Source organism: Sus scrofa, chromosome 3, assembly GCF_000003025.6.
Source record: "Sus scrofa isolate TJ Tabasco breed Duroc chromosome 3, Sscrofa11.1, whole genome shotgun sequence".
Lineage (NCBI taxonomy): Eukaryota > Metazoa > Chordata > Mammalia > Artiodactyla > Suidae > Sus > Sus scrofa.
Window position 1 is genome coordinate 112,832,277 of NC_010445.4, and position 27,298 is coordinate 112,859,574.

General features: G+C 41.7%; 1 protein-coding gene across 1 annotated transcript in view; it reads right to left on the bottom strand.

The window, feature by feature from the left end:
• Nucleotides 9,914-27,298, bottom strand: part of RAB10 (RAB10, member RAS oncogene family) — an 81,999-nt gene continuing 64,614 nt past the window's right edge. Inside the window, 4 exon segments of the mRNA NM_001243060.1 lie at nucleotides 9,914-12,432; nucleotides 16,082-16,183; nucleotides 16,532-16,621; nucleotides 22,626-22,764. Of these exon segments, the coding sequence (NP_001229989.1) occupies nucleotides 12,349-12,432; nucleotides 16,082-16,183; nucleotides 16,532-16,621; nucleotides 22,626-22,764 (415 nt within the window). The 3' untranslated portion in view covers nucleotides 9,914-12,348.

Genomic DNA, 27,298 nt, shown 5'->3' on the forward strand with positions numbered 1-27,298 from the left:
AATATTTTGTAGTTGTCATTGTACAAGTCTTTTCACCATCCTGGTTAGGTTTATTCCTAGGTGTTTTATTCTTTTTGATGCTATTGTAAGTGGGATTGTTTTCCTAATTTCCGTTTCTTTCTTTCTTTCTTTTTTGGCTGCACCCATAGCATCTGGAAGCTTCTGGGCCAGGGAATGAACATGTGCCATAGCTGTGGCAATGCCAAAGCCTTAACCCACTGTGCCACACAGGAACTTCCTTAATTTCTTTTTTCAAATGTTCGTTTTTAGTGTATAGAAAAGCAGCTGATTTGGGGGTGTCGATTTTATATCTTTGCTGCACTTGTTTATACTGTTTTTGTGTGTATGGAATCTTTAGTGTTTTCCACATAAAAGATCATGTCATCTGCGAACAGAGATAATTTTACTTCTTCCTTCCTAATATGGGTGGCTTTTATTTCTTTTTCTCGCCTAATTGCTCTGACTAGAATTTCCAATACTATGTTGAATAGAAGTGGCAAGAGGAGTTCCTGTCGTGGTGCAGCAGAAATGAATCCAACTAGGAACCATGAGGTTGTGGGTTTGATCCCTGGTCTCACTCAGTGGGTTAAGGATCTGGTGTTGCCGTGAGCTGTGGTCTAGATTGCAGATGTGGTTCGGATCTGGCGTTGCTGTGGCTGTCATGTAGGCTGGCAGCTGTAGCTTCAATTAGACCCCTAGACTGGGAACCTCCATATGCCATGACTGTGGCCCTAAAAAGCAAAAGAAAAGGGGGGGGCAAGAAATGGGCATCTTTGCCTTGTTCCTCATTCTAAAGGAAAATTTTCGATTGTTCACCATTGAATATGATGTCATCTATGAGCTGACATGGTTTCCTTCTATTCCTAGTTCACTGAGTGTTGTTACCATGGATGTGTGTTAAATTTTGTCAAATGCTTTTTCTCTATCAACGAAATGATCATGTGATTTTTGTCCTTCATTCTGTTAATGTGATGTATTACATTTATTGATTTTTGTATATTGAATCATTCTTGCATCCCAGGTTGTCGTAGCATAGAATGTTTTTGTTCTTTCTCAAGATTTTTTTGGCTATTCCGAATCCTTTGATTCCATACGAGTTTTAGGACTTTTTTCCTTCTCTATGAAAAAAATGTCATTGAAATGTTAATAGGGATTGCATCTTACCTGTAGACTGCTTTGTCTAAAGTCCCACCTTGTCATAGTGTAGAATGTTTTTGACATGCTGTTGAATTTGGTTTGTTATTTTTTTTTTTTTTTAGGGCTTCACCCGTGGCATATGGAGGTTCCCAGGCTAGGGAACAAATAGGAGCTGCACCTGCCGGCCTATGCAACACCACAGCAATGCCTGGTCCGAGCCATGTCTGCAACCTACACCACAGCTAATGGCAAGGCCAGATCCTTAACCCACTGAGTGAGGCCAGCGATCCAAGCCGGTTCCTCTTGGATACTAGTCGGGCTCTTTACCACTGAGCCACAGTGGAAACTCCCTAAATTCTTGATGATGATCTCAAAGTGATGGGCCTGGGGAAGTTTCTTTTTCTTTTTTTACAGCAGCACCTGTAGCATATGGAAGTTTCCAGGTCAGGGGTCAAATCGGAGCTGCAGCAGTAAGCCTAGGCCACAGCCACAGCCACACTGGATCTCAGCTGCATATTTGACTTACATGGCCACTTGCTGAAACACCAGATCTTTAACCCACTGAGCCACAGTGGGTTCCCGGGGAAGTTTCTCGTGCCTCAGTGGAGAAATGCAGTTCCCAGGAATGGTCACAAGATGGCTCAGTGACTCTATATTTAATTTATAGTTTTTCCATGCCCACTGCTGCCAACCCACAAATTAAGAGTATTGTGAGTAATCCAGCAGAAGGGAACCGCAGAATCACAGAATATTTACATTGGACTGAATCTCTGAGGGCTTCCTAGCTCACCTCCTTTTAGAGACAAGGCAACAGAGATCCACGGGAGCAACCAGCTGATACTCTATCTGGAGGTAGTCATAGGAAGAGACTGGGCTTGAATTTTAACATTCTCTTAAAGTTCTATTTGAAGTTGTTTTTAAAGTGCAATACAAATGTGAATGCATGAAAGCGGGGGCGGGAACCGGGAGGCCAGTGCAGTGGGAGAAAGACCAGAAGGAATTCACTGGTCTTTGGACCACAGGTCCTGCGCTCCAGCTGCGTGAGCCATGTGCACAAAGGACTGTGAAGTCGTAAAGGCGACGAGACAGGCTGCCTGCCCACCAGAGCTTAGAATCTGGTAGGGAGATGAGCCAACAGAAGACAATTAACCACAACAAAGAAAGTCTGCAATAAATGCCCAGTGAAAATGAAGCTCAGGGAGTTCCCATTGTGGCAGAGTGGAAATGAATCTGACTAGTATCCATGAGGATGCAGGTTCGATCCCTGGCTTCGCTCAGTGGGTTGGGGATCCAGCATTGCCGTGAGCTGTGGTATAGGTCGCAGACACAGCTCCTGAGTTGCTGTGGCTGTGGTGTAGGCTGGTGGCTGTAGCTCTGATTCAAGCCCTAGCCTGGGAACTTCCATATACCTCAAGCGTGGCCCTAAAAAGCAAAAGAAAAAGAAAAGAAAAGAAAAGAATATGTAGCTCAGAAATGCTCTCCTCAGAATGGAGAAGAGAGAAGTCACTTCCCTGACCTCGGAAAAACAGATGGCAATGTTACAGGTTCGATCCCTGGCCTTGCTCAGTGGGTTAAGGATCTGACATTGCCGTGAGCTGTGGTGTAGGTCACAGACGTGGCTCGGATCCCCTGTTGCTGTGGCTGTGGTATAGGTCGGCAGCTACGGCTCCGATTCGACCCCTAGCCTGGGAACCTCCATATGCTGTGGGTGCAGCCCTAGAAAAGGCAAAAAGACAAAAAAAAAAAAAAAATCACCTATGGCTTTTGTTTCAAGGAGAGGCTGAGTAGAGCCTGGGGTGGGGTGCAGAGGGGGAGAGTATGCACTTGTTCATTAGCTGTGCATGGGGATCACATAGGAAGGTAAATTTAAACACCTGTAAGACCCTAGAGACCCCGTGTTAATTGGGCTGGGGTGCAGCCTTGGCATTGGTATTTTTATTTTTTAACATAATTTTATTTTTTTGCTGTACGCACGGCATGGGCCAGGGATCGAACCGTGCCACAGCAGTGACCCAAGCCATGGCAGTGACAACACCAGATCCTTCACCTGCTACACCACAAGGGAACTCCAGCATTGGTATTGATAAAAGTGCCTCACAGGTGTTCTAATATCCAATAAAGTTTTAGCATCACCGACACAGGGGACATTTGTCATGCTTTTTGTCCATCTACCACTTGAATCTTGTGCCTTGGAGTCAGAGCCCAGCCCCCACTTCTGAAGCTGAAAACAGAGGTACTCCCTTTCCACCCCTCCCCTGGAATCTGGACACCCTCCACCAACCAACTCAGACTTTGCAGCAAAAGCTGCATGAAATGAAGACATGGAGGCTGCACCATACTGATTTAGCAAAGATTTTGCCTCAGTGGCAGCTATGTTATTTCAGTGACAAATTCTTGTGGCGTGATATTGAGCAGTGGGCACTATAGAGCCTTGGCCAGCCAATTCTTTTTTTTTTTTTTTTTTAATTTTATTTTATTTTTGTCTTTTTGCCTTTTGAGGGCCGCTCCCTCGGCATATGGAGGTTCCCAGGCTAGGGGTCGAATCGGAGCTGTAGCTGCCAGCCTACACCACAGCCACAGCAACGTGGGATCCTCGCCGCGCCTGCAACCTACACCACAGCTCACAGCAACATTGGATCCTTAACCCACTGAGCAAGGCCAGGGATCGAACCTGCAACCTCATGGTTCCTAGTCGGATTCGTTAACCACTGAGCCATGACCGGAACTCCTGACCAGCCAATTCTGAATCTGATTCTGAGGGCGGGTCTTGGCGGCACAGCCTCTGAAACTGGTCCTAAATATTGTGATATCATTTTAAACACCCATCCCCACCTGCTCACATTCAGCATCCTTTGTGGTTAAATACAAGTTTTAAAACCCACATCAAACAATTGCGTAGGTTAATGTATTGCTATAAGGCAAACACCCTTGTAAACAACATCCATGTCAGATAGGATTTGCTATCCCCAAAACCTTCCGTGTCCCCACCACTTATAGCTCCTCTATCCCTGCTAAGAATATCCCTCCCTGATTTTTGGAGTAATTGTTTCCTTAATAGTCTTTGTAGTATATTACTTCGGTACTTTCCTAAATACATTATGATTTAGTTTTGCCTGCTTTTTTCCCCCTTTCCTTTCTGTGTTTTGTTAATTTACAACCTCTCTCTGCCCTCTGAAATTTAATTATGGAAGAGACTGGATCAATTGTCCTGTCAAATTTACTAGTCTGGATTTCGTTGGTGGATCTAGTTTAATATATTCCTCTGTCTTCAGATTTCCTATCAATTGGTAGTTGGATCTAGCTAGATCAGAGGTTTAATCTGACTGTGGTCATATTATATATATATATATAAATAAAATCTTCCTGGTCAGAAGATACATCAATGTCTGGAATTCTCTATTTTGCTGGATCTCTTTGTGACGTTACTATCCATTCCTAGACCCATTAATTTGCCAGAGGTTGCAAAATAGGAAAATTCTGTCATTTTTTTCCTTGTTGAAATACTTCTCTATAGAGAAATTTCACCTCATTTACTATTGCTGGGGAGAAAAATTTTCTTTAACCTCTTAGATTTCATATTTGGGGGCTTGCAAATTAAACTGACAAAAGACAGATTAGTAAAAGAAAGGCGGATTTTTGGAGTTCTTTTCTGGTGCAACGGGTTAAGGATCCAGCATTGTCACTGCAGCGGCTTGGGTTGCTGCTGTGCCATGGGTTCAATCTCGTCCAGGAAATTTTATGTGACGCGGGCGTAGCCAAAAAAAAAAAAAAAGTTAAAAAGAAAAGGTAACCTCACATATGAGGGGCCTAGAGTTTGAACTGGAAAAATGATCCCTATTCTAGGAATTTATTCTTCAACGATTTATTTCCTAGGTAATACTTAAGTGGCCTGTTAGGAGGAAAAACAGTGTAGCCTATGTTTGGGTTTTTTTTTTGGGCTGCGCCTGCAGCATGTGGAAGTTCCTGGGCTAGGGATCGAACGTGCACCAGAGCAGTGACCCAAGCCACTGCTGTAACACACCAGATCCCTAACCCACTGTACCATGAGAATTCCTAGTTTGTGTAAGGGGGGATGAGGGAACAGCCGTGCTGGGTTCACAGTTGCGGACTGTGGACACCACACAGGAAGGCACACATAGCAGCCCTGTGTCCTACACTTTACTCTAGGTCTGTCTCCCTCGCCCCAGGAAGCTCACCTGGAGGAAGCACTGCTCAGTTAGTATCTTCTTCACAGAGATGTTTCACTGCAGCATCTGCCTTCGAAATCCTTGGGACCCAAATACTTTGGGTGACTGACAATGTGCAGCTTCAGAGGCTACAATGCAATAGTACTTGGGTGTTTCAGATAAGGCACAGGTGAAATGGCCTCTCCTTGGCCTTTTACCATTTTTAAAGCAGTATCAATCAACTCTGCTACCTACACATCTGGTGTCTAAAGCAAATGGACCATTTTCATTTAATCCGAAATACCTGCACTTCAAGCACTCACAATAGCTTAATCCTGGATCAGCCACTCTCTAGCACCAGTCAAAAGACCAACTGAGAGAGTTCCCTGGTGAGGCAGTGGGTTAATCAGGCGTTATCAATACTGTGGTTCTGCTCACTCCTAAGGAGCAAGTTCAATCCCTGGCCTGGGAATTTCTGCATGCCACGGGTGCGGCCAAAATAGAAAAGATCAATTGAGTCCATTTCAGTCTAATAAGAATGGTTAGTTACTGTGTAAGAAGCAATAAACTGGAGTTCCCTGGTGGCTCAGCAGGTTAAGGATCTGGTGTTGTCATGCTGTGACACAGGTTCGATTCCTGGCCCAGGAACTTCCAAATGCCATAGGCGTGCCCCCCTCCCCCCGAGAAGCAATAAACTGTCCACAGCAAGTCAAGTCATAAAGCTACAAACCTAGACTCCCTGTAGAAATGTCATCAACTTACGATACACTCTTGTTTTACTGAAATTAAAAAAAAAAAATAGAAGCAAATCTATGCACTGGAGACATTTCACTTTGTAGTTCAATGATAATTAATGGTTTCTGAAATTTGGGCTAGACTCCCTTTCCTTTGCAACTTTTTTTTTTTTTTTTGGTCTTTCTGCCTTTTCCAGGGCCGTTCTCATGGTATATGGAGATTCCCAGCCTAGGGGTCCAATTGGAGCTGTAGCCACTGGCCTATGCCAGAGCCACAGCAACAGGGGATCCGAGCCACGTCTGCAACCTACACCACAGCTCACGGCAACGCCGGATGTTAACCCACTGAGCAAGGGCAGGGATCGAACCCGCCACTTTATGGTTCCCAGTCGGATTCGTAAACCACTGCGCCACTTCGGGAACTATTATGCTTTCTTTGACTACATACAACAGGAAGACACCATTTCCTTTTATCTTGGTCCTGGAAATTTCAGACCTAAATTCAGTGTCCCGGCAAAACCCGTTGACTTGGAGCACTTGGCCCTACCTGGCTCTTTTTTTTTTTTTTTTTTGGCTTTTTGCTATTTCTTGGGCTGCTCCCGCGGCATATGGAGGTTCCCAGGCTAGGGGTCCAATCGGAACTGCAGGCACCGGCCTACACCAGAGCCATAGCAACTCAGGATCCGATCCGAGTCTACAAACTACACCACAGCTCATGACAACGCCTGATCCTTAACCCACTGAGCAAGGCCAGGGATCGAACCCACAACCTCATGGTTCCTAGTTGGATTCGTTAACCACTGCGCCACGACGGGAACTCCCCATTGGCTCTTGATCTCAGGAAGTCACACTGATCTCAACTCCTCCTGGGAAGTTAGCATAAACTATATCTAGCTGCCCTTTTCCCCCATGAATTATTTCACTATTACTCATTGCTATTAATTTCACCATTAATAAGTAGCCAAAGTCCCCCTCAAAGGACATGGCCTTGGAAAGCCAGTTAAGAGGACTGTGAAAAACAACGGCATCATCTACTTCCAGCCAAAAGATGGCTTGAAATAGAAGAAAACAAAATTAACAAGGTGGCGAGGGTAATACAGGTTTGAAAAAAGGGGAAAAAAATGTAGTAAATTAAGCTAAGTACTGTTTTCAAGTGATTGCTCTTCATCAGAGATAGCAAGGTTAGCTATTTAACTTAGTAAAGGAAGGCTTCATTGCGGCATTCCATCTTCCTGTTGGCTCTGGCACCTGGTTATTACCTCCATTATACTCAGTATAACCAGACCTTAGGACCTTATCCAGAGAAAATGTGATATGGTGAAAGTGAAAGTAGAATGGCACTGGCATCAGGGCTGGTTCAAAAATCCAGCTGCAGGAGTTCCCGTTGCGGCTCAGCGGGTTAAGAATCCAACTAGTATCCATGAGGACATGGGTTCGACCCTGGCTTTGCTCAGTGAGTTAAAGGATCCGGTGTTGCTGCGAGCTGCAGTGTAGGTTGAAGACACGGCTCAGAATGCAGTGGTTGTGGTGTAGGTGGGCAGCTGCAGCTCTGATTTGACCCCTACCCTGGGAACTTCCATATGCCCAGGGTGTGGCCCTAAAAAGACCAAACCCAACCCAACCCAACCAAACCAAACCAAAAGGCAAAACAAAAACCCAATCCAACTCCAACTGGCTGTGCAACTTTAAGAAAATTACTTTGCCCATGGTATGTGGAAGTTCCTAGCCTAGGCATCAAACCCCCACCATGGCAGTAACTAGAGCCACAGCTGTGACAATGCTGGATACTTAACTGGCTGAACCACCCGGGGAAATCTGTTACTTAATCTGAGTAATCCAAGACCGTTTTTTTTTTTGGGGGGGGGGTATGCCCAAGCATGTGGAAGTTCCTGGGCCAGAGATTGAATCCCGCCACACCAGTGACCTAAACCCCAGCAGTGACAATGCAGGATCCTTATCTGCTAGGCCACTAGAGTATTGCCTGTTTCTTTTGTAAAAAGTGTTCTATTTCACCAGATTGTTGATAACATCACCCAAAGAACCCAGAGAAGTACTATAAGTACTTAGGTGGTTTCCTAGTAGGCAAGAAATATTCTCTGCCACTCACAGTCTCCTGTGCATTAACTCTGCCCTTTGTTATCATTTTCTGGGTCTTTTTCATATCTCAATTAATGCAGCAACTTCCTGTCTCTAGGACAGCTTCTCCTCTTCCAGCCCATCTAGACTTTTCTTCACTCAGGCCTCACCACTCTCCAGGTCTCACCAGGACTCTCCATCCTCTACCACACTGTCCAGCTGGACTTCCGGTTTCCCACACAGGCAAAGTTTGTTTTTAATTTGCTCACTGTCCCTTCTCACCCTCCATTTAGCCCTAGCCATTCGATCTACACATCTAAAAACCTATTCATGCCCCTGCCCCTCAAAGACCACCCCAACTATGCTCACCAACTAAACTAGTTCTTCTTATATATTCTTTACAGCACTTTATATTCTTTATAGAATTTAAAGCCTGGGTCACAACTTTTGGCTCCTGTATGTTTAGCTGATTATTGCTTCTGCTTCCTAATCTAGATTTTAAGTATAAAGGGAGAAGCCATGGTTTGTTTTCCCATACCAATCTCAAAAGCAGAATTGGGAGTTCCCGTCGTGGCGCAGTGATTAACGAATCGGACTAGGAACCATGAGGTTGCGGGTTTGGTCCCTGCCCTTGCTCAATGGGTTACCGATCTGGCGTTGCCATGAGCTGTGGTGTGGGTTGCAGACGCGGCTCGGATCCCACGTTGCCGTGGCTCTGGTGTAGGCCGGCAGCTACAGCTCCAATTTGACCCCTAGCCTGGGAACCTCCATATGCCACGGGAGCAGCCCAAGAAATAGCAAAAAAAAAAAAAAAAGAAAAAAGGCAGAATAACAGGCCCCACCCTAGATTCACAAAGTATGTTGATGGAAGTATACAGGGAAGCATTAAAAATTAGGTTTCGCGATTCCATTGTGGCTGAGTGGTAATGAATCTGACTAGTATGCACAAGGACATGGGTTCAATCCCTGGCCTTGCTCAGTGGGTTAAGGATCTGACATTGCCGTGAGCTGTGGCGTAGGCCGCAGATGAGGCTTCGATCTGGCATTTGGCCCTTAGCCTGGGAACGTCCATGTGCTGTAGGTACCACCCTAAAAAGCCAAAAACCAAACAAAAAGCCCCTCCAGGTTTATAAGAACTGCAGTGTTGGAATTCCCTGATGGCCTAGTGGTTAAGGATCTGGTGGTATCATTGCTGTAGTGTGGGTTCGATCCCTGGCCTGGAAACTTCCCTAAATCTCGGTTGTGGCCCAAATAGAAACCCCTGCAGTATAAGAAAACCTCTATATATCCTTCCAGCAGAGATGATTTTGCAAACAAATATTTACCTTATTTATTAATAAGTCCTTAATACAGAATCAAACATTTCTTGCACCAGCAATGCACATTAAAAGAGCCAAAGTTGTTGCTCATGGCTCACAAAAAAGGAAACACTCCATTTGTCAGGTGAGAGGACAGTCACTGCTCCAACAAGGATTCATCCGCCAGCAATGGCTGCCTTACCCGGTGTCTCACCCGGGTAAGGAGCTGACCTCAGCTGCAGTTGGCCTTCGGGCATGTTCTATACTGTTGGCTGTGGAGTGACTGTGGTTGTGCTCTCTGACCCCAGGATGATTCTGCTTTTTAAAGGCAGTTTCTTCCAAAGACAGCTCTTGAAATTGCCTTCTCAGCTTTCCCTAGGTTGAAAAAAATTATTCCCCTTCTATTTCTGCCCCTCGAATATCCAGTATGCTATTCTGCACTATTTTCAGAAGGAATCCTTCATTTTAAACTCCGTAAACAAATGAAAACCAAGCCACACAGTTGGAAATCAAGTTTTGTTTTTATATGAACAGAAGTAGACCATCTAGAAATATTTCAGTTTATTTAAATTGTTAAGTAGAATATGAAACCGAATTTGTAGCTAGTACCAGAGAATGGACTTAACTGTTTGGTGTTTAATGAGAACAGCTTCTACACAGGATCCCAAGAGACTTACAGAAAAAGGGGCAAAGCCCTAATATTAAGCAAATAAAATTCATGTTTCAAACAGGTTATACAAAAATTGATTTTTACTCCATTTCCCTTTTTTTGATATTTAGAAAGTGCAGATTTAACAAAAGGTAGCCATATCCTTTCTATGTACAATGCCGATTATAATTACGCAAACAACAAAACTGTCAGTCTGTTACCCAAAAATCCCAGTGTTTAGCTCTCAAACCTTAAGTCACTGAATTGAATAAGGATTAAGGAGGGTTAAAAATAAAAAAGCTACTGCCACATTCCAGATACAGGAAAGCAACACATTAAAACTGATCTAACCAACAGCAGATTTAACCTAAAACGTTTTGCTGAGAAGCTTAACATCATTTGTTATTTTTAGTGGAAAATTAAGGATTATTTGGCAATGCTGCTTTTACTAGTAGTAAACAATGATAAAGTCAAGTGAGGGGGAAACCTAACAACAACAATAACCAGTGAGGCATATAAAATTGTTTTTAGGGCACTATCTGAAAAATTCATGGTTGTTCAGAGCAGATATGTCCCTATGTTGTTTCTGTGAGCCAGAGGGCATTAAAATGCTACCCACGATACAGAAAGACTTTTCAATGGAAGCTGCTGTCCTAAACTCAGCCTCTGCTAGAAATGAATCATGCTATTCACAATTATTTCAACAAAGGTATCATCTTAGGATGCTAGCAGCAGAGCAAACGTAACTTACCCTATCCTAATGATAAGCAATGAAGCAAAACTAGAGAAATGAAGTGAAAAAAGGACAGGATGAGAGAGAGCTAGAGTATCTTATCTTTACATGAAAAGCCTTTGTTGTCCTTTTCCCAAATCCATGGTAATACAAGTTTTTCAAAGGGATGTGAAGATAGGACTTAAAATTAATAATAATCTAAAGTACTTCTAAATCTTAAGGTAAAGACAACTTAACACTGAAAAAGTGTTCTTCAAAGGCCAAATCTCAAGATATTTGGCAAACATGTTAATGAATTTCACTCCTCCTTCCCACCTTATTTAAACAACCTTTACCGGGCTACCAAACTGCTAGAGGAGTTGCCAAAATGGAGACTACTCAAATTTAGGTTAAGAGATTTATTCTAGGAAAGTGAATAGGCGATACACCTAATTAGAAAGACAAACCACAACACCCTCCAAACACTAGTGCATGCAATTAACTCTTCCATTTCATAAACTCAATGGAGAGACAGGAAGGAAACAAAAAAGGGAAGGAGAAGAGGAACATGAAGTCGAACAGCATATGAAGGAATCTGGGACAGAAGCATTAGGGGAGAGAGAAAATGAGGAGGGGACATAGTTAACTGACATTTGAGAGGAGGCAGTTAGAATTTATCTTTCAGTTTACTTAGCAATTTAAATCAGTGCTTTATGTTAAACTTGACAAACCTACTAGTTTGACTCTTTCATTTTTAAATAACCCATACCACAGAGTGGTGGGGGAGAAGCAAATAAAGCAGCATGCAGGAAGAGACACAAGGAAGACGTGGCCAAGGAAAAGAACTGGTGGCAGGAATAGTTTTAAATATCAAGGCCACTGAAAATGAGACTCAGCAAACCAAAGCTATCATTTCTGCATTACCCTTTGTCCTCAATTAACTACTTTGAAAATTACAGCCAAGCAAACCACAAACATTTTAATGCTTTATGTTTCGATGATATGTCTCCTGCACATGCTTCCACCAAAACAGAAAGAGGAAAAACCAAAGAACTTCCTTTCCACATAAGGCACAGGACAAAATTAACCCCATTTACATATTCAAGGCAAAAAATGAGTGTTTTCCTGGCTTTTGTTTCTTTTGCTATCACATGTCTATAGATTATAGGGACTCAAGCACATTATCCATGACAGAAAATTCCACTGTTGTACAAAATAAAATTGTTAATTCTAACTTTTATTCTTATACAATTTGCAGAATAGAGTTGAAATGATTGCTATCGTTTTTAATGTTGATAAGAACTGGACTATAATACAACTGAAATGCAGTGGTGAGCTGAGCAAGTACATTTAAAAATGAACTCACAGACATGATTTTTCTATACATTTTTTTGTTTGAAGAAAATTATAAAGTCAGCAAGCAGTCACGGATGAAAGAACAAATAAAATAGGTGGATTGGAGTTAAGATGAGGAACAAAAATATCTATTTAGAGTTAAAAATGGACAGAGTGGTTTATTTTGCAGCAAGAAGAGAACACAGGGTGGTGGATGGCGACTGATGGAACAGGAGAGCGCTCAGCAGCATTTGCTCTTCCAGCCTGTCACGCCTCCTCCACTGCTGATATCTACGTTCTCACTGTTGGGCTCTTTTACAGGGGTCTGGAACAAACAAGGAAAGCAACCCATGAAAAAACACTGCCATGGATCAATCAAGATTCAACAGAAATACTTTCATAAATGTTAGCTTACGTAACAAAATGCAATTACAGTCACAGGAGATAGGTTTTTTCCCCCATGCAAAGTAAAGAAATAGAAGCTTTGTTTTCGATCTTCATTTTCCCCCTTTCTTCCCAGATGTGAAATGTCCAGAAGCCTCCTGGCTTCCCTCTGCAGAACTTTTTTTTGTCTTTTTAACACCCACGGCATATGGAGGTTCCCAGGCTAGGGAATGAACAGGAGCTGTAGCCACTTGGCTACCCCATAGCCACAGCGAGGCCAGATCAGAGCCTCACCTGTGACCTACACACAGCTCACAGCAATGCAGGATCCTAAACCCACCAAGTGAGGCCAGGGATCAAACCTGGGTCCTCATGGATATTAGTCAGATTCGTTTCCGCTGAGCCACAATGGGAACTCCCCTCTGCAGAACTTCTGAAATCTTCTCTGCTCTAACTCTTGGTTAGAGAGGTATGTCATCTTCCACCCCTGACCCCAGGTACTCAGGGGTAGAAGTACTTAGTACTTAAAAAGTACATCAGCAAGCTTATGTGTAAAACCAATGTTGGATCATGTCTAACTTCAGAGAAGTAAAACAGCCCTCTTTTGTTTAGTTTCACTTGTCTTTTGAGACTGTGGAGCTTGTATTACTGGAGCATTGCTTTAAAAAGTCAATATTAACTATGGTGTACTAACTTTAAGTGGAGGAAACTGGGTGGGACAGAATGCAAAGCCGTATAATTCGTGTTAAAAATGGATATGGGAAAAAAATAAAAATGAGAGACACCAAAATGTTAACAGAAGTAACCTTAGGTAACAGGTTTATGAATGATTTTTTACTTTCCTCTTTGTACAATCCTGTATTTCCCCCAACATCCTAAACATTACTTATACAGTCAAAAGAATATACTATTTTCAGTGGACAGTCTATACTATACATGTGAAAGCAAAATTTACTTTAGGGATAGTGTATCTATGGTAAAGTGTATAAATCTTAACTGCACTTGAAAGATTTCCAGTATATGCTGTGAAACCACCAGGTCAAAATATAGAACATAATATGCCCCTAAAAAGCTCCCTCGTGTCCCTTTCCGGTCAGTACTACCCCTCCTGGAGGTAACTGATACTCTGATTTCTATCACCATAGATGAGCTTTTTTCTGTTCTTGTTCTTTTTTTTTTTTGTCTTTTGTCTTTTTGTTGTTGCTGTTGTTGCTATTTCTTGGGCCGCTCCCTCGGCATATGGAGGTTCCCAGGCTAGGGGTTGAATCGGAGCTGTAGCCACTGGCCTACGCCAGAGCCACAGCAACGCGGGATCCAAGCCGCGTCTGCAACCTACACCACAGCTCACGGCAACGCCAGATCCTTAACCCACTGAGCAAGGGCAGGGACCGAACCCACAACCTCATGGTTCCTAGTCGGATTCGTTAACCACTGCGCCACGACGGGAACTCCTAGAAACTTATTCTATACACTAACAACAAAAGATCAGAAAGAGAAATTAGGGAAACAATCGCATTTACCATCACATCAAAAAGAATAAAATACTTAGGAATAAACCTACCTAAAGAGATAAAAGACCTGGACTCTGAAAACTGTAAGATGATGATGAAAGAAATCAAAGATGACACAAATAGGTGGAAAGATACACCATGCTCTTGGATTGGAAGAATCAATATTATCAAAATGATTGTACTACCCAAGGCAATCTACAGATTCAATGCAATCCCTATCAAATTACCAAGAACGTTCTTCACAGAACTCAAACAAAATATTTTAAAGTTTGTTTGGAAGCACAAAAGACCCAGAACAGCCAAAGCCATCCTGAGAAAGAAAAATGGAGGAGTTCCCGTCGTGGCGCAGTGGTTAACGAATCCGACTAGGAACCATGAGGTTGCGGGTTCGGTCCCTGCCCTTGCTCAGTGGGTTAACGATCCGGCGTTGCCGTGAGCTGTGGTGTAGGTTGCAGACGCGGCTCGGATCCTGCGTTGCTGTGGCTCTGGCGTAGGCCGGTGGCTACAGCTCCGATTCGACCCCTAGCCTGGGAACCTCCATATGCCGCAGGAGCGGCCCAAAAAAGACAAAAAGACAAAAAAAAAAAAAAAAAAAAAAAAAAAAAGAAAAATGGAGCTGGAGGAATCAGGCTCCCTGACTTCAGATTATACTACAAAGATACAGTCATCAAAACCATATGGTACTGGCACAAAGACAGAAATAGAGACCAGTGGAACAGGACAGAAAGCCCAGAATTAAACCCACACACCTACAGACAACTAATCTATGACAAAGGAGGCAAGAATATACAATGGAGAAAAGACAGCCTCTTCAATAAGCACTGCTGGGAAAACTGGACAGCCACATGCAAAAGAATGCAATTAGAACACTCCCTAACACCATACACAAAAATAAACTCCAAATGGACTCAAGACCTAGATATAAGACCAGACACTATCAAACTCTTAGAGGAAAACACAGGCCAAACACTCTGACATAAACCACAGCAACATCTTCCCAGATCCACCTCTGAGAGTAATGACAATAAAAACAAAAATAAACAAATGGGACTTAAGCAAACTTCAACGTTTCTGCACAGCAAAGGAAACCCTAAACAACACAAAAAGACAACCCACAGAACGGGAGAAAATACTTGCAAATGAAGTGACTGACAAGGGATTCATCTCCAAAATTTATAAACACCTTCTGCAGCTCCATACCAAAAAAACCCAAACGAACCCATCAAAAAATGGACAGAAGATCTAAACAGACAGTTCTCCAAAGAAGACACACACATGCCCAAAAAACACAAGAGAAGATGTTCAACATCACTCATCATTAGAGAAATGCAAATCAAAACCCGTATGAGGTACCACCTTACACCAGCCAGAATGGCCATCATCCAAAAGTCTATAAAACAGTAAGTGCTGGAAAGGGTGTGGAAAAAAAGGAACCCTGGTACACTGTTGGTGGGACTGTAAATTGGTGCAACCACTGTAGAAAATGGTATGAAAATGGTATGAAGAGTCCCCAGAAAACTAAAAATAGAATTACCATTTGATCCAGCAATCCCACTCTTGGGCATCTACCCAGAGAAAACTATGATTCGAAAAGACACATGTACTCCAATGTTCACTGCAAGCCAAGACATGCAAACAACCTAAACGTCCATCCACAGAGGAGTGGATAAAGAAGATGTGTACATACACACAATGGAATATTACTCAGCCACTACAAGGAAAGAAATAACAGCATTTTTAGCAACATGGATGGGCCTAGGAATTATCATGCTAAGTGAAGTTAGTCAGTGAGACACCAACATTGTATACTATCACTTACATGTGGAATCTAAAAAAAGGACACAATGAACAGACACTGACTCACAGACTTTGAAAAACTTATGGTTTCCAAATGAGACAGGTTAGGGGTGAGGGAATATGCTGGAGGTTTGGGATGGAAAGGCTGTAAAACTGGGTTGTGATGATCGTTGTACAACTATAAATGTAATAAAATTCATTAAAAAAAAAAAGTTCAAAGATGTTCAACTGTGACACCAAGCACTTTAGTGTAAAAAAAAAAAAGAAAAAAAGGAAACTTACCTTTCGAAGGATATCTTCAGCTAATGTGAGAAACGCCTTTTCAATGTTTATATTTGCTTTTGCACTAGTCTCAAAAAATCTAATACCATGCTCTCTTGCAATCTAAAACAGAAGCAAAATATCATCATAAAATTATCAAGCATATGTTGCCAAGTGATGACTTTTGCATCCTAAAGGAAATAATAATACTATTCTAAAGATAGCGGTCTCAACCAGGTTATCTAAAACCAACAGGTTATTCCATTGGGTCAAGACCCAAATAGTCAAGGTCCTTCAAAAAAATAAATAAACAAAAAATTCAAACAATAAGCTATCATTTCCAACATCATTTTTTAAAAGGATGTAAACAGCTCAAGTGCACTCCATTACCACTACTTGTAAAAAACATCAAATGCAACACCATCTTTACAGAGAAAGGGCAGCATATTAGTTTCATTCAGAGCTTTTTACCTGTTCTCCTTTTCCTTTAGGAACAACTCTTTTATCATCCATATCACACTTGTTTCCTAGTAACATTCTTTCCACATCTTCGTTGGCATGCTAAAATAAAACAAAAATTTAATTTATACACTACCATGAATTATGACTTAATAAAAATGACTCTATTTTTCTCAATTTATGGTGTCATTCCTACGATCTGAAAGTTTTAAAGAAGTCATCCTGAAACAACATGCTAAAGCTAAAAGCCTACATAAGTTCTTTTTTTGGAGGGTGTGGGGGGGAATGCCCATGGCATGCATAAGTTCTAGAGCCAGTCATCAAACCCTCACCACAGCAGGGACCCTAGCAACAGCAGTGATGATTGATAATGCCAGATCCTTAAAACACTGTGCCACCAGGGAACTCCACAAATTTTTAAATTACCTAGAAATATAAATATAATTCCTAAGATATATTGAATTTTATTTTCCCCCTATAGGAGGCTGGCTAGTTTCTAAATACAATCTCAAGAAGAAAGGATTTACACAAGAGGCCTGAAATTACAATTTTTATTTACATATAATCTATATCAGAGCTGGATCATGATTTTAGATAATGTAAGAAGCCTTACTTTAAAATTCTTTTTTTTTTTTTTTTGGCGGAGGGTCTTTTTAGGGCCACACTTGCAGCATATGGAAGTTCCCAGGCCAGGGGGTGAAGTGGAGCTGTAGCCACTGGTCTACACCACAGCCACAGTAACACCAGATCTGAGGTGCGTCTGCAACCTACATCACAGCTCATGGCAATGTTGGATCCTTAACTAACTGAGTGAGGCCAGGGACTGAACCCGCATCTTCATGGTTCCTAGTCAGGTTTGTTAACCAGTGAGCCACCAAGGGAACTCGTGGGAAATGTTTTATATTAGATTTGGCAATGATTTCTCAGATGGCAAAAGCACAGGCAACAAAAGAAAAAAATAAATCCATTAAAATTAAAACCTTTTGTGTGTGTGCAAGAGACACGGGCCTAATCTCCAAAATACACAAACAACTCACACAACTTAACAACAAAAAAACAAATAACCCAATCAAAAAATGGGCAAAGACCTAAATAGACATTTCTCCAAAGAAGACATATGGTTAGCCAGCAGACACACAAAAAAATACTCAACATCACTAATTATTAGATAAATACAAATCAAAACTACAAAGAGATACCATCTCACACTAGTCAGAAAGGCCATCACTAACAAGTCAATAAATAACAAATGCTGGAGATGGTGTGGAGTAAAGGAACCCTCCCACACTCTGGGTGGGAATGTAAAGTGGTACGATCACTATGGAAGTTCCTCAGAACACTAAATACAAAACTACCATATGATTCAGCAATCCCACAAATGGGCATATATCCAAATAAAACATTCATTCAAAAGATACATGCACCCATATGTTCATCACTGCCCTAATCACAATAGCCAAGGCATGGAAACAACCTAAACGTCCGTCAACAGATGAATGGATTAAGATACAGTACATATACACAATGGAATAGTACTCAGCCATAAAAATGGACAAAATAATGCCATCTGCAGCAACATGGATGCAACTAGAGATTCTCCTATAAGCGAAGTAAGTCAAAAGAGAAAGACAAATACCATATGATATCATATGTGGAATCTAAAATACAGCACAAATGATCTTGTCTACGGTATAGAGACAGATCAAGGCCATGGAGAACAGACTTGCAGCCAGCGGAAGGAGGGAGGAAGTAGGATGGATGGGGAGTTTGGGGTTGGTGGATATAAACACTTATATTTGGAATGGATGGGCAATGGGGTCCTACTGTACATCACAGGGAACTGTGTATGACTGGGTCACTTTGCTGTACAACAGAAACATTTTTAAAAAATTAAAAAAAACTTCTGTGTGTCAAAGGTCACTATCAACAGAATGAAAGGGCAACCCATAAGATGGGAAAAATATCTGCCAATCATCTATCTTTGGCCCAACGTACCCTTCTTTGAATATCCCTACAGCCAATATAGTTATGCTCTCTGGACACCAAAAGTAACTTATGAGACTTGACTTGCCTTAAATATTGAATCTATCATACTCTTTCCACCAGCCCCATCCTTATCTGGATAACTTATACTCATCTCCTCAGGTCTCAGCTTAAATGTCACTACTGCCCATTTCAAGGCTGTTGTTTGGCTATTGTGGATTCCTTGAATTTCCATATGAATTTTAGCATCAGTATCTCAACCCCTACCCTCTACCCAAAAGTGGCAGCTGAGATTTTGATACGGATGTCACTGAATCTGCAGAACACTTGGGGTAGTACTGCTGTTTCAACAATGTGAAGTTTTCTAAGTCATGGGATGTCTTTCCAGTATTTAGATCTTCTTCAATTTCTTTTACCAACATTTTAAGGTTTTCAAAGTGTATTAAGTCTTACACTTCTTCAGTTAAAATTTTCATTTTTTTGGATGCTATTATAAATGAAATTATATTCTTATTCTTGGATTATTCACTGCTATAGAAACATAATGATTTTTGTTGGATGCTATTATAAATGAAATTATATTCTTATTCTTGGATTATTCACTGCTATAGAAACATAATGATTTTTGTATATTAATCTTGTTTCCTGTAACCTTATTGAACTTGTTCATTAGTTTTTAGGTTTATTTTTTGCTAGATGGGTATAGATTCCTCAGGAATTATATACAAGATCCCATCATTTACAAGTAACAGTTTTACTTTCCAATCCAGATGCTCTTTTTTGCCCTGTATCTAAATGCCCTGGCTAGGAGTTCCCGTCGTGGTGCAGTAGTTAAGGAATCTGACTAGGAACCATGAGGTTGCTCAGTGGGTTAAGGATCTGGTGTTGCCGTGAGCTGTGGTGTAGGTTGCAGACGCAGCTCAGATTCCGTGTTGCTGTGGCTCTGGCGTAGGCTGGCGGCTACAGCTCAGATTCGACCCCTAGCCTAGGAATCTCCATGTGCCGCGGGAGTGGCCCTAGAAAAGGCAAAAAGACAATAAATAAATAAATAAATAAATGAACGAATGAATGAATGCCCTGGCTAGAACCTCCAGTATAAGGTTAAATAATAGTAACCAGAGCCAGCATCTTGACTGAAGGGGGCAGATATGTTGTTGTCTCTGTGGGATTTTCAGATACGTCTTTTAGATTTTGTCAAATGGGTTTATGTCTACTGACATGATCACATGGTTTCTGTCTTTTACTAATGTAGTATATTATATTGATTGATATCACATGCTGCATTCTTAGATTTTCTAAGACACGGCTAAGTTTTATGTATCTTAGTTCTCATGCTGGGAAACTTAAGCCATCCAGCCTACTGAGTTAAATATATAAGCCTGTGGTATAGTAAAAAAACATATTTTTGGTTTTTGTCCCCATTCCTGGCACAATGCTACTAACTTCCTGAGTGACAGGAATGTCTTTTATTATTCATTACAAGCCCCAAATTTATGCTAGTAAAAGACTCCTGGGTAACAAAAACAAAAAAACAAAAAGGAGTTCCTGTCGTGGCTCAGTGGTTAATGAATCCGACTAGGAACCATGAGGTTGCGGGTTCGATCCCTAGCCTTGCTCAGTGGGTTAACGATCTGGCATTGCCATGAGCTGTGGTGTAGGTCACAGACACGGCTCGAATCTGGCATTGCTGTGGCTATGGCATAGGCCAGTGGCTACAGCTCCAATTAGACCCCTGACCTGGGAACCTCCCTCCATATGCTGCGGGAGCGGCCCTAGAAAAGGTAAAAAGACACAAAAACAAACAAACAAACAAACTTGGAAACAATGAGGTTAGGGTATCTTCCAGGTTAGCGAATATATCAAGTGCCAAGAGGGTGGTGACATGTCCAGAGATAGCCTGGAAGTTCTGCATTTTCCAACTCCTGTTCATTGTCTATGCATTTCTTCTATGCATTTAACTATCCAGAACTGTATCCTTTATAATAAAATCCTAAGCACCCTGCTTTCCTGAGTTCTACGAGTCATTCTAGCAAACTACTAAATCCAAAAATGGGTCATGGGAACCCCCAAATTTTCAGACAAGTCAGAGAGAGGTGCAGGTAGCCTGGGGACCCAGAACTTACATTTGAAGGAAGGACAGTCTTATGGGACTGAGTCCTTAAACCTGTGGAGTCGGACGCTAAGACTGGGTAGTTAGTGTCAGAACAGGACTGAATTACAAGACATCCAGCTGATGTCACAGAATTGGAAAATTGATTGTTGTTGGAACACTGCATAGTCTCTCTATAGAAACTGCTCATTACACGTACTACATAAAGACTAAGGAAATTAAAAACTGGAGGATATTTTTGTTTTAAAATCCGTGTGTCATTAACTGATTAATATTGGCTTAAGACTTGGTTTCCAGCCAAAATTTGCTTTAATGAGTTAGTCTTTAAAAAAAAAGTTCCCACTGTGGTGGAGTGGGTTAAGGTTCAGACACTGACTCTGTAGCAGCTCGGGTCACCACTGAGGCACAGAGCAGTGTGTTAAGGATCCAGTGTTGCTGTAGCTGTGACATATGTCCCAGCTGTGGCTCGGATTCAATCCCTGGCCCAGGAACTTCTATATGCTGTGGGTGTGGCTAAAAAAGGGAAAAAAGGGGAGTTCCCGTCGTGGCTCAGTGGTTAACGAATCCGACTAGGAACCATGAGGTTGCAGGTTTGACCCCTGACCTTGCTCAGTGGGTTAAGGATCTGGCGTTGCCGTGAGCTGTGGTGTAGGTTGCAGATGCAGCTCGGATCCCATGTTGCTGTGGCCCTGGCGTAGGCTGGCAGCTACAGCTCCAATTAGACCCCTAGCCTGGGAACCTCCATGTGCCGTGGGAGCGGCCCAAGAAACAGCAAAAAGACAAAAAGACAAAAAAAAAAAAAAAAAAAAAAAAAGGAAAAAAGGATTAGTCTAAAAAGAAGAGTTACTCTTAATAAAATTCAAAGCACAGGAGGCAGCAGTAAGACATGAAAAATAATTTCCAACAAGAAGCTATTTAGGAGTTCCCGTCGTGGTGCAGTGGTTAACGAATCCGGCTAGGAACCATGAGGTTGCGGGTTCGGTCCCTGCCCTTGCTCAGTGCATTAAGAATCCGGCATTGCCGTGAGCTGTGGTGTAGGTTGCAGACGTGGCTCGGATCCCGCGTTGCTGTGGCTCTGGCGTAGGCCGGTGGCTACAGCTCCTATTGGACCCCTAGCCTGGGAACCTCCATATGCCGCGGGAGCGGCCCAAGAAATAGCAACAACAACAACAACAAAAAAGACAAAAGACAAATAAATAAATAAAGGGGAAAAAAAAAAGATTTAAAAAAAAAAAAGAAGCTATTTATACTGTAGCACAGAAACAGACATGCTTTGACACACAACTTTATAAAAAGTGACATCTTCACATGCAATGACATGGCACTCTTTTTTGAGTTAGGTTTTTACCATATTATACTCTGTATCTTTCAAAATGTCTAGAAGTAATATGACATTTCCATAACTTAACAAAAAATTACTATTGAAAATGTAATTCATTCATTAAATAAAAACTCATCAAGAAAGAATTTACTTAGGAGTTCCTTTTGCGGCTCAGCGGAAACTAATCTGACTAGTATCCATGAGGATGCAGGTCTGATCCCTGGCCTTGCTCAGTGGGTTAAGGATCCACCATTGCCATTAGTTGTGGTGTAGGTCACAGAGGTGGCTCGGATCCCAGGTTGCTGTGGCTGTGGTGTAGGCCGGCAGCTGCAGCTCTGATTGTACCCTTAGCCTGGGAACCTCCATACGCCTTGGGTGCAACCCTAAAAAGACAAAAACAAAACAAAAAGAGAAAGAGAGAGAATTCACGTAGGTGTGTAAAGCCATTGGTAGCTTCTATTTTTAAGATGGCTATATAGTTTTTGGATAATTTGGTAGGTGATTACCTTGGATGTGGTTTAAGAGCTGCTCAAAATTTTAAGAAAAGGGTAGGCAAAAAATAGCAATACCCTGTAAGAGGTGGAAATACTCAATATGCCATATCCTAAAGAGCAATTACAATACTTATTCTATTCTAATTAACCAAGTACACAAATGCATTATGTAAGATTTATGCAATTTCTAGGTCTTACCTCATCTATGTTTCTAAGCCATTTGCTGATGTTTTCAAAACTTTTACCATTGGTGATGTCATATACTAGCATGATACCCATTGCTCCTCTGTAGTAGGAGGTTGTGATCGTGTGAAATCGCTCCTGGCCTGCTGTGTCCCTGAAATAAACAGCCAAAAATTTGTACTGAGCATTTTAATATTACTATATTAAAGGGAAAAACAGTAAAATAATTTGGTAAAATAGAGACTAAAACCCACCACATGACACAAAGCAAAACAGAACCACCATTCACTTAATTCTTAAATTGCAAACAATTAAGTTTATTCATAAACATATATATGTATAAACTTTTTAGCCTAAGGAAATTAACAACATGATACTGGATGAAAATCTGAAAGGGAAAACAGTATAAAGTGACATATAAAACTCTTGAAATTCCATTTAATTAGTGATCTAGTTCCACAATGTAATACAGAAGCATGTGGAATTCAGGACTATATCATAGTATAACCACATTTATCTTTAGAATCATTCACCAAAAAAGTCATAAAGATAACTTCATTTATAAATAATAAGATAGAAATACGTAAATAGTAGTATTTTTCAATGTCTTCAAGCTAAAGATTTAAGATACATATATTGCTTCTGTAATTTTTCCCTCCTTTGCATCAGCAATTTCTTTTCTTCACTTTATCTGTTTTAACAGCCACAACTGAGGGTTAGAGAAGTGCCCAGGCCAAGGATTAAATCTGAGCTGTACCTCTGAACTACACTGCAGGTGCGACAACACCAGATCCTTAACACATGTGCCAGACCGGGGATCGAACCTGCACCTCCATGGCAAACTGAGTGGCTGCAGTTGGATTCTTAATCCACTATGCCCCAGCAGGAACTCCTGTTTATCAATATAATTAGCACATGTACATGTTTTAGTTCTCTTCTGTCTTTTTTCTTTTTTTGCCACCCCTTGGCATGTGGAGTTCCCAAGCCAGAAATCAGATCCAACTCAGGGTTGTGACCTAAGCCGCATCTGTGGCAATGCTGGATCCTTAACCCACTGTGCCTGGCTGTGGACTGAACCTGCGTCTCAGTGCTCCCAGGACGCCGCCAATCCCACAGCAGACACTCCTAGTCTCCCCTATTTAAAAAAAGCGAAAGTCAAACAAAAAAATCCCACTCTCAAGCCCAAATCCTTCCAACCACCACTGCATTTCTCTCTTCCCCTTCCCAGTAAATTTTTTTTTTTTTTCACAATTTTTCAAAGAAAAAAAAATAACTGGAGTTCCCGTTGTGGCTCAGCAGGTTAAGAAACTGACTAGTATCCATGAGAATTTGGGTTTAATCATTGGTCTCGCTCAGAGGGTTAAGGATCTGGCATTGCCAAAAGCTGCGCTGTAGGTTGCAGATGTGGCTTGGATCTGGTGTTGCTGTGGCTGTGGTATAAGCCAGCAGCTGAGGCTCTGGCCTGGGAACTTCCATATGCTGCAGGTGCAGCCCTAAAAAGAAAAAAAAAAAATTAACAATAAAATAAAATTAACTATACAAGTCCTCTTGCAGAGCAATGGGTTAAGATCTGACATTGTCACTGCGGTGGCTTGGGTTGCTGATGTGGCACAGGTTCAAATCCTGGCCTGGAAACTTCCACATGCCATGAGTATGGGGGAAAAAAACTAACTATAGCCTCACAGGAAATTTCAAAAACAGTACAAAGAAATCCTTCACCCAGCTTTCCCAACAGTAACATCTTACATCATAGTATAAAGGCAAAACCAGAAAAGTGACATTGGTACAATCCACAGCCCTCATTTAGAGTTCACTTCTTTTACATGTACTTATACACATGCACACATGTATAGTTCTCTGCAATTTTATCACATGTATAGATTTGTATAGTCACAAACAAGGCAGAAAACAAACTGTTGCATCACTTCTCCACCACTTATAGTCCCTAGACCCTGCTGGCTAATAATGTTTTCCACTTCCATAATTTTGCCATTTCCAGAATGTTATACAAATGGAATCATGCATAATGCAATCTTTTGAAATGGTCATTTTCACTTTTTCCAGCAAAATGCCCTTGAAATCTATTCAAGTTGTTGCACATAACACTAGTCTGTTTCATTTTATTGCCAAGTAGTATTCTACGGTATGAATGTATCACATTTTTTTAATCACTCACCCAAGGAAAGACATATGGGTTGTTTCCAGTTTGGGGCTATCATAAAGTTGTTATGAGGAGTCCCCATCATGGCTCAGTGATTAACGAATCCGACTAGGAACCATGAGGTTGCAGGTTCGATCCCTGGCCTCACTCAGTGGGTTAAGGATCCAGCGTTGCCGTGAGCTGTGGTGTAGGCGGCTTGGATCTGACGTTGCTGTGGCTCTGGTGTAGGCTGGAGGCTACAACTCCGATTAGACCCCTAGCCTGGGAACCTCCATATGCTTCAGGTGCAGCCCTAAAAAGGCAAAAAGACAAAACAAATAAAGTTGCTATGTATACTCATGCACAAGTTACTGTATATACAGACATTTTCATTTCTTTGGGATAAATACCCAGGAATATCATTGCTGAGTTATATATGTTTAACTTTATAAGAAACTGTCGAACTTTTCTAGAGTGGCTATACTACTTTCCATTCCCACTAGCAGTGTGTAAGAGATATAGTTTCTTTGCATCATCATCAGCATTTGGTGTTCTCAGTATATTTTATTTTAGTTGTTCTCTAATAGGTCATGTAGTGATTATCTCATCCTTTTCAGTTGTATTTCTCCATGGCTAATGATGAACATTTTTCAGGTAATTATTTGTCCATATATCCATATATCCTGTATGGCGAAATGTCTATTCATGTCTCTTGCCTATTTTCTAATTGGATAGTTTGACTTTTTATTTTTTATTTACTTTTTTAAAATTTTATTTAATTTTTTTTTGTCTTTTTTTTTTTTTTTTTGCCATTTCTTGGGCCACTCCCGCGGCACATGGAGGTTCCTAGGCTAGGTCGAATCGGAGCTATAGCCTCCAGCCTACGCCAGAGGCACAGCAACGTGGGATCCGAGCCGCATCTGTGACCTACACCACAGCTCACGGCAACGCCGGATCCTTAACCCACTGAGCAAGGGCGGGGACCGAACCGGAAACCTCATGGTTCCTAGTCGGATTCGTTAACCACTGTGCCACTACGGGAACTCCTAGTTTGCCTTTTTAAAGTATTAGTGTTGAGAGTTCCTTTTACATACAAGTCTTATGTCAGGTATGTGGTTTAGAAATATTTTCTCTAAGTCTGTAGAATTTAACTAGTTTTTTTCATTCTTTTGACAGGTTTTTTTTTTTTTTTTTTTAATTTTTTGGCTGCACGTGAGACATGTGGAAGTTCCTGGGCCAGGGACTGAACCTGCACCACAGCAGCAACCCAGGCCACCGCGGTGACAATGCCATATCCTTAACTCAATGCGCCAAAAGAGAACTCCCTGACAGGGCCTTTGTAGAGCAAAAATGTTCAAATTTTGTTGAAGTCCAATTTACTGATTTTTTATCTTTTATGGGTTGTGGTTTAATGTTATGGCTACTCTTCATCTAATCTTAGGCTCCAAAGATTTTCTCCACTGTTTTTTCCTCAAAATCTTATGGTTTTACTTTTTTATTTTTGTCTTTTTAGAGCTGCATCCACGGCATATGGAGGTTCCCAGGCTAGGGGTCTAATCAGAGCTGTTGCTGCCCGCCTACGCCAGAGCCACAGCAACACGGGATCCGAACCACGACTGTGACCTACACCACAGCTCACGGCAACACCGGATCCTTAACCCACTGAGCAAGGCCAGGGACCAAACCCCCGACCCTCATGGTTCCTAGTCCGATTCGTTTCTGCCGCGCCACGACGGGAACTCCCTGCATTTTATATTTAAATTCATGATACAGGTTGAATTAATTTCGGTGCTATGTGAATTCTAAGTAGAGTTTCATCTTTTTGCTCATGGATGCCCAATTGCTCTAGCACTGTTTATTGAAAATGTAAAGGAAATAGCCTTTCTTCATTGAATTGCTTTTACACCTTTGGCAAAAAACAGGAGGCCATGGTTCAATCTATTTCTGGCTTTTTTATGACCTGTGTATCTATGCCTCCCTCAATACTACACTACCTTGACTACTGTAGCTAAATAAAATCTTAAAATCAGTAGACTGATTCCTCTCACTTATTTTTCTGTCAGAGTTGTCTTAGCTATTCCAGCCTTTTCATGTACATTTTAGAACAAGCATGGCTACCCCTACCGGAAAAGCCAAATCTTCCTGGCAATCTTTTTTTTTTTTTTTGTCCTATTAGGGCCACACCCACGGCATATGGAGGTTCCCAGGCTAGGGGTTGAATCAGAGCTACAGCTGCCAGCCTATGCCACAGCAACAGCAACTCAGGATCCGAGCTGCATCTGCGACCTACACCACAGCTCATGGCAATGCCAGATCCTTAATCCACTGAGCAAGGCCAGGGACCGAACCCACAACCTCATGGTTTTTAGTTGGATTTGTTTCCGCTGTACCACAATGGGAACTCCTGACCACTTTCTCTTAAAATTTTTTATTCTGGAGTTCCCAGGTGGCACAGCAGGTTAAGGACCTGGCATTGTCGTTGCTGTGGCTCAGGGTTGCAGCTGTGGCTATGGTTTGGATCCCCAGCCTTGGAGCTTCCATATGCCTG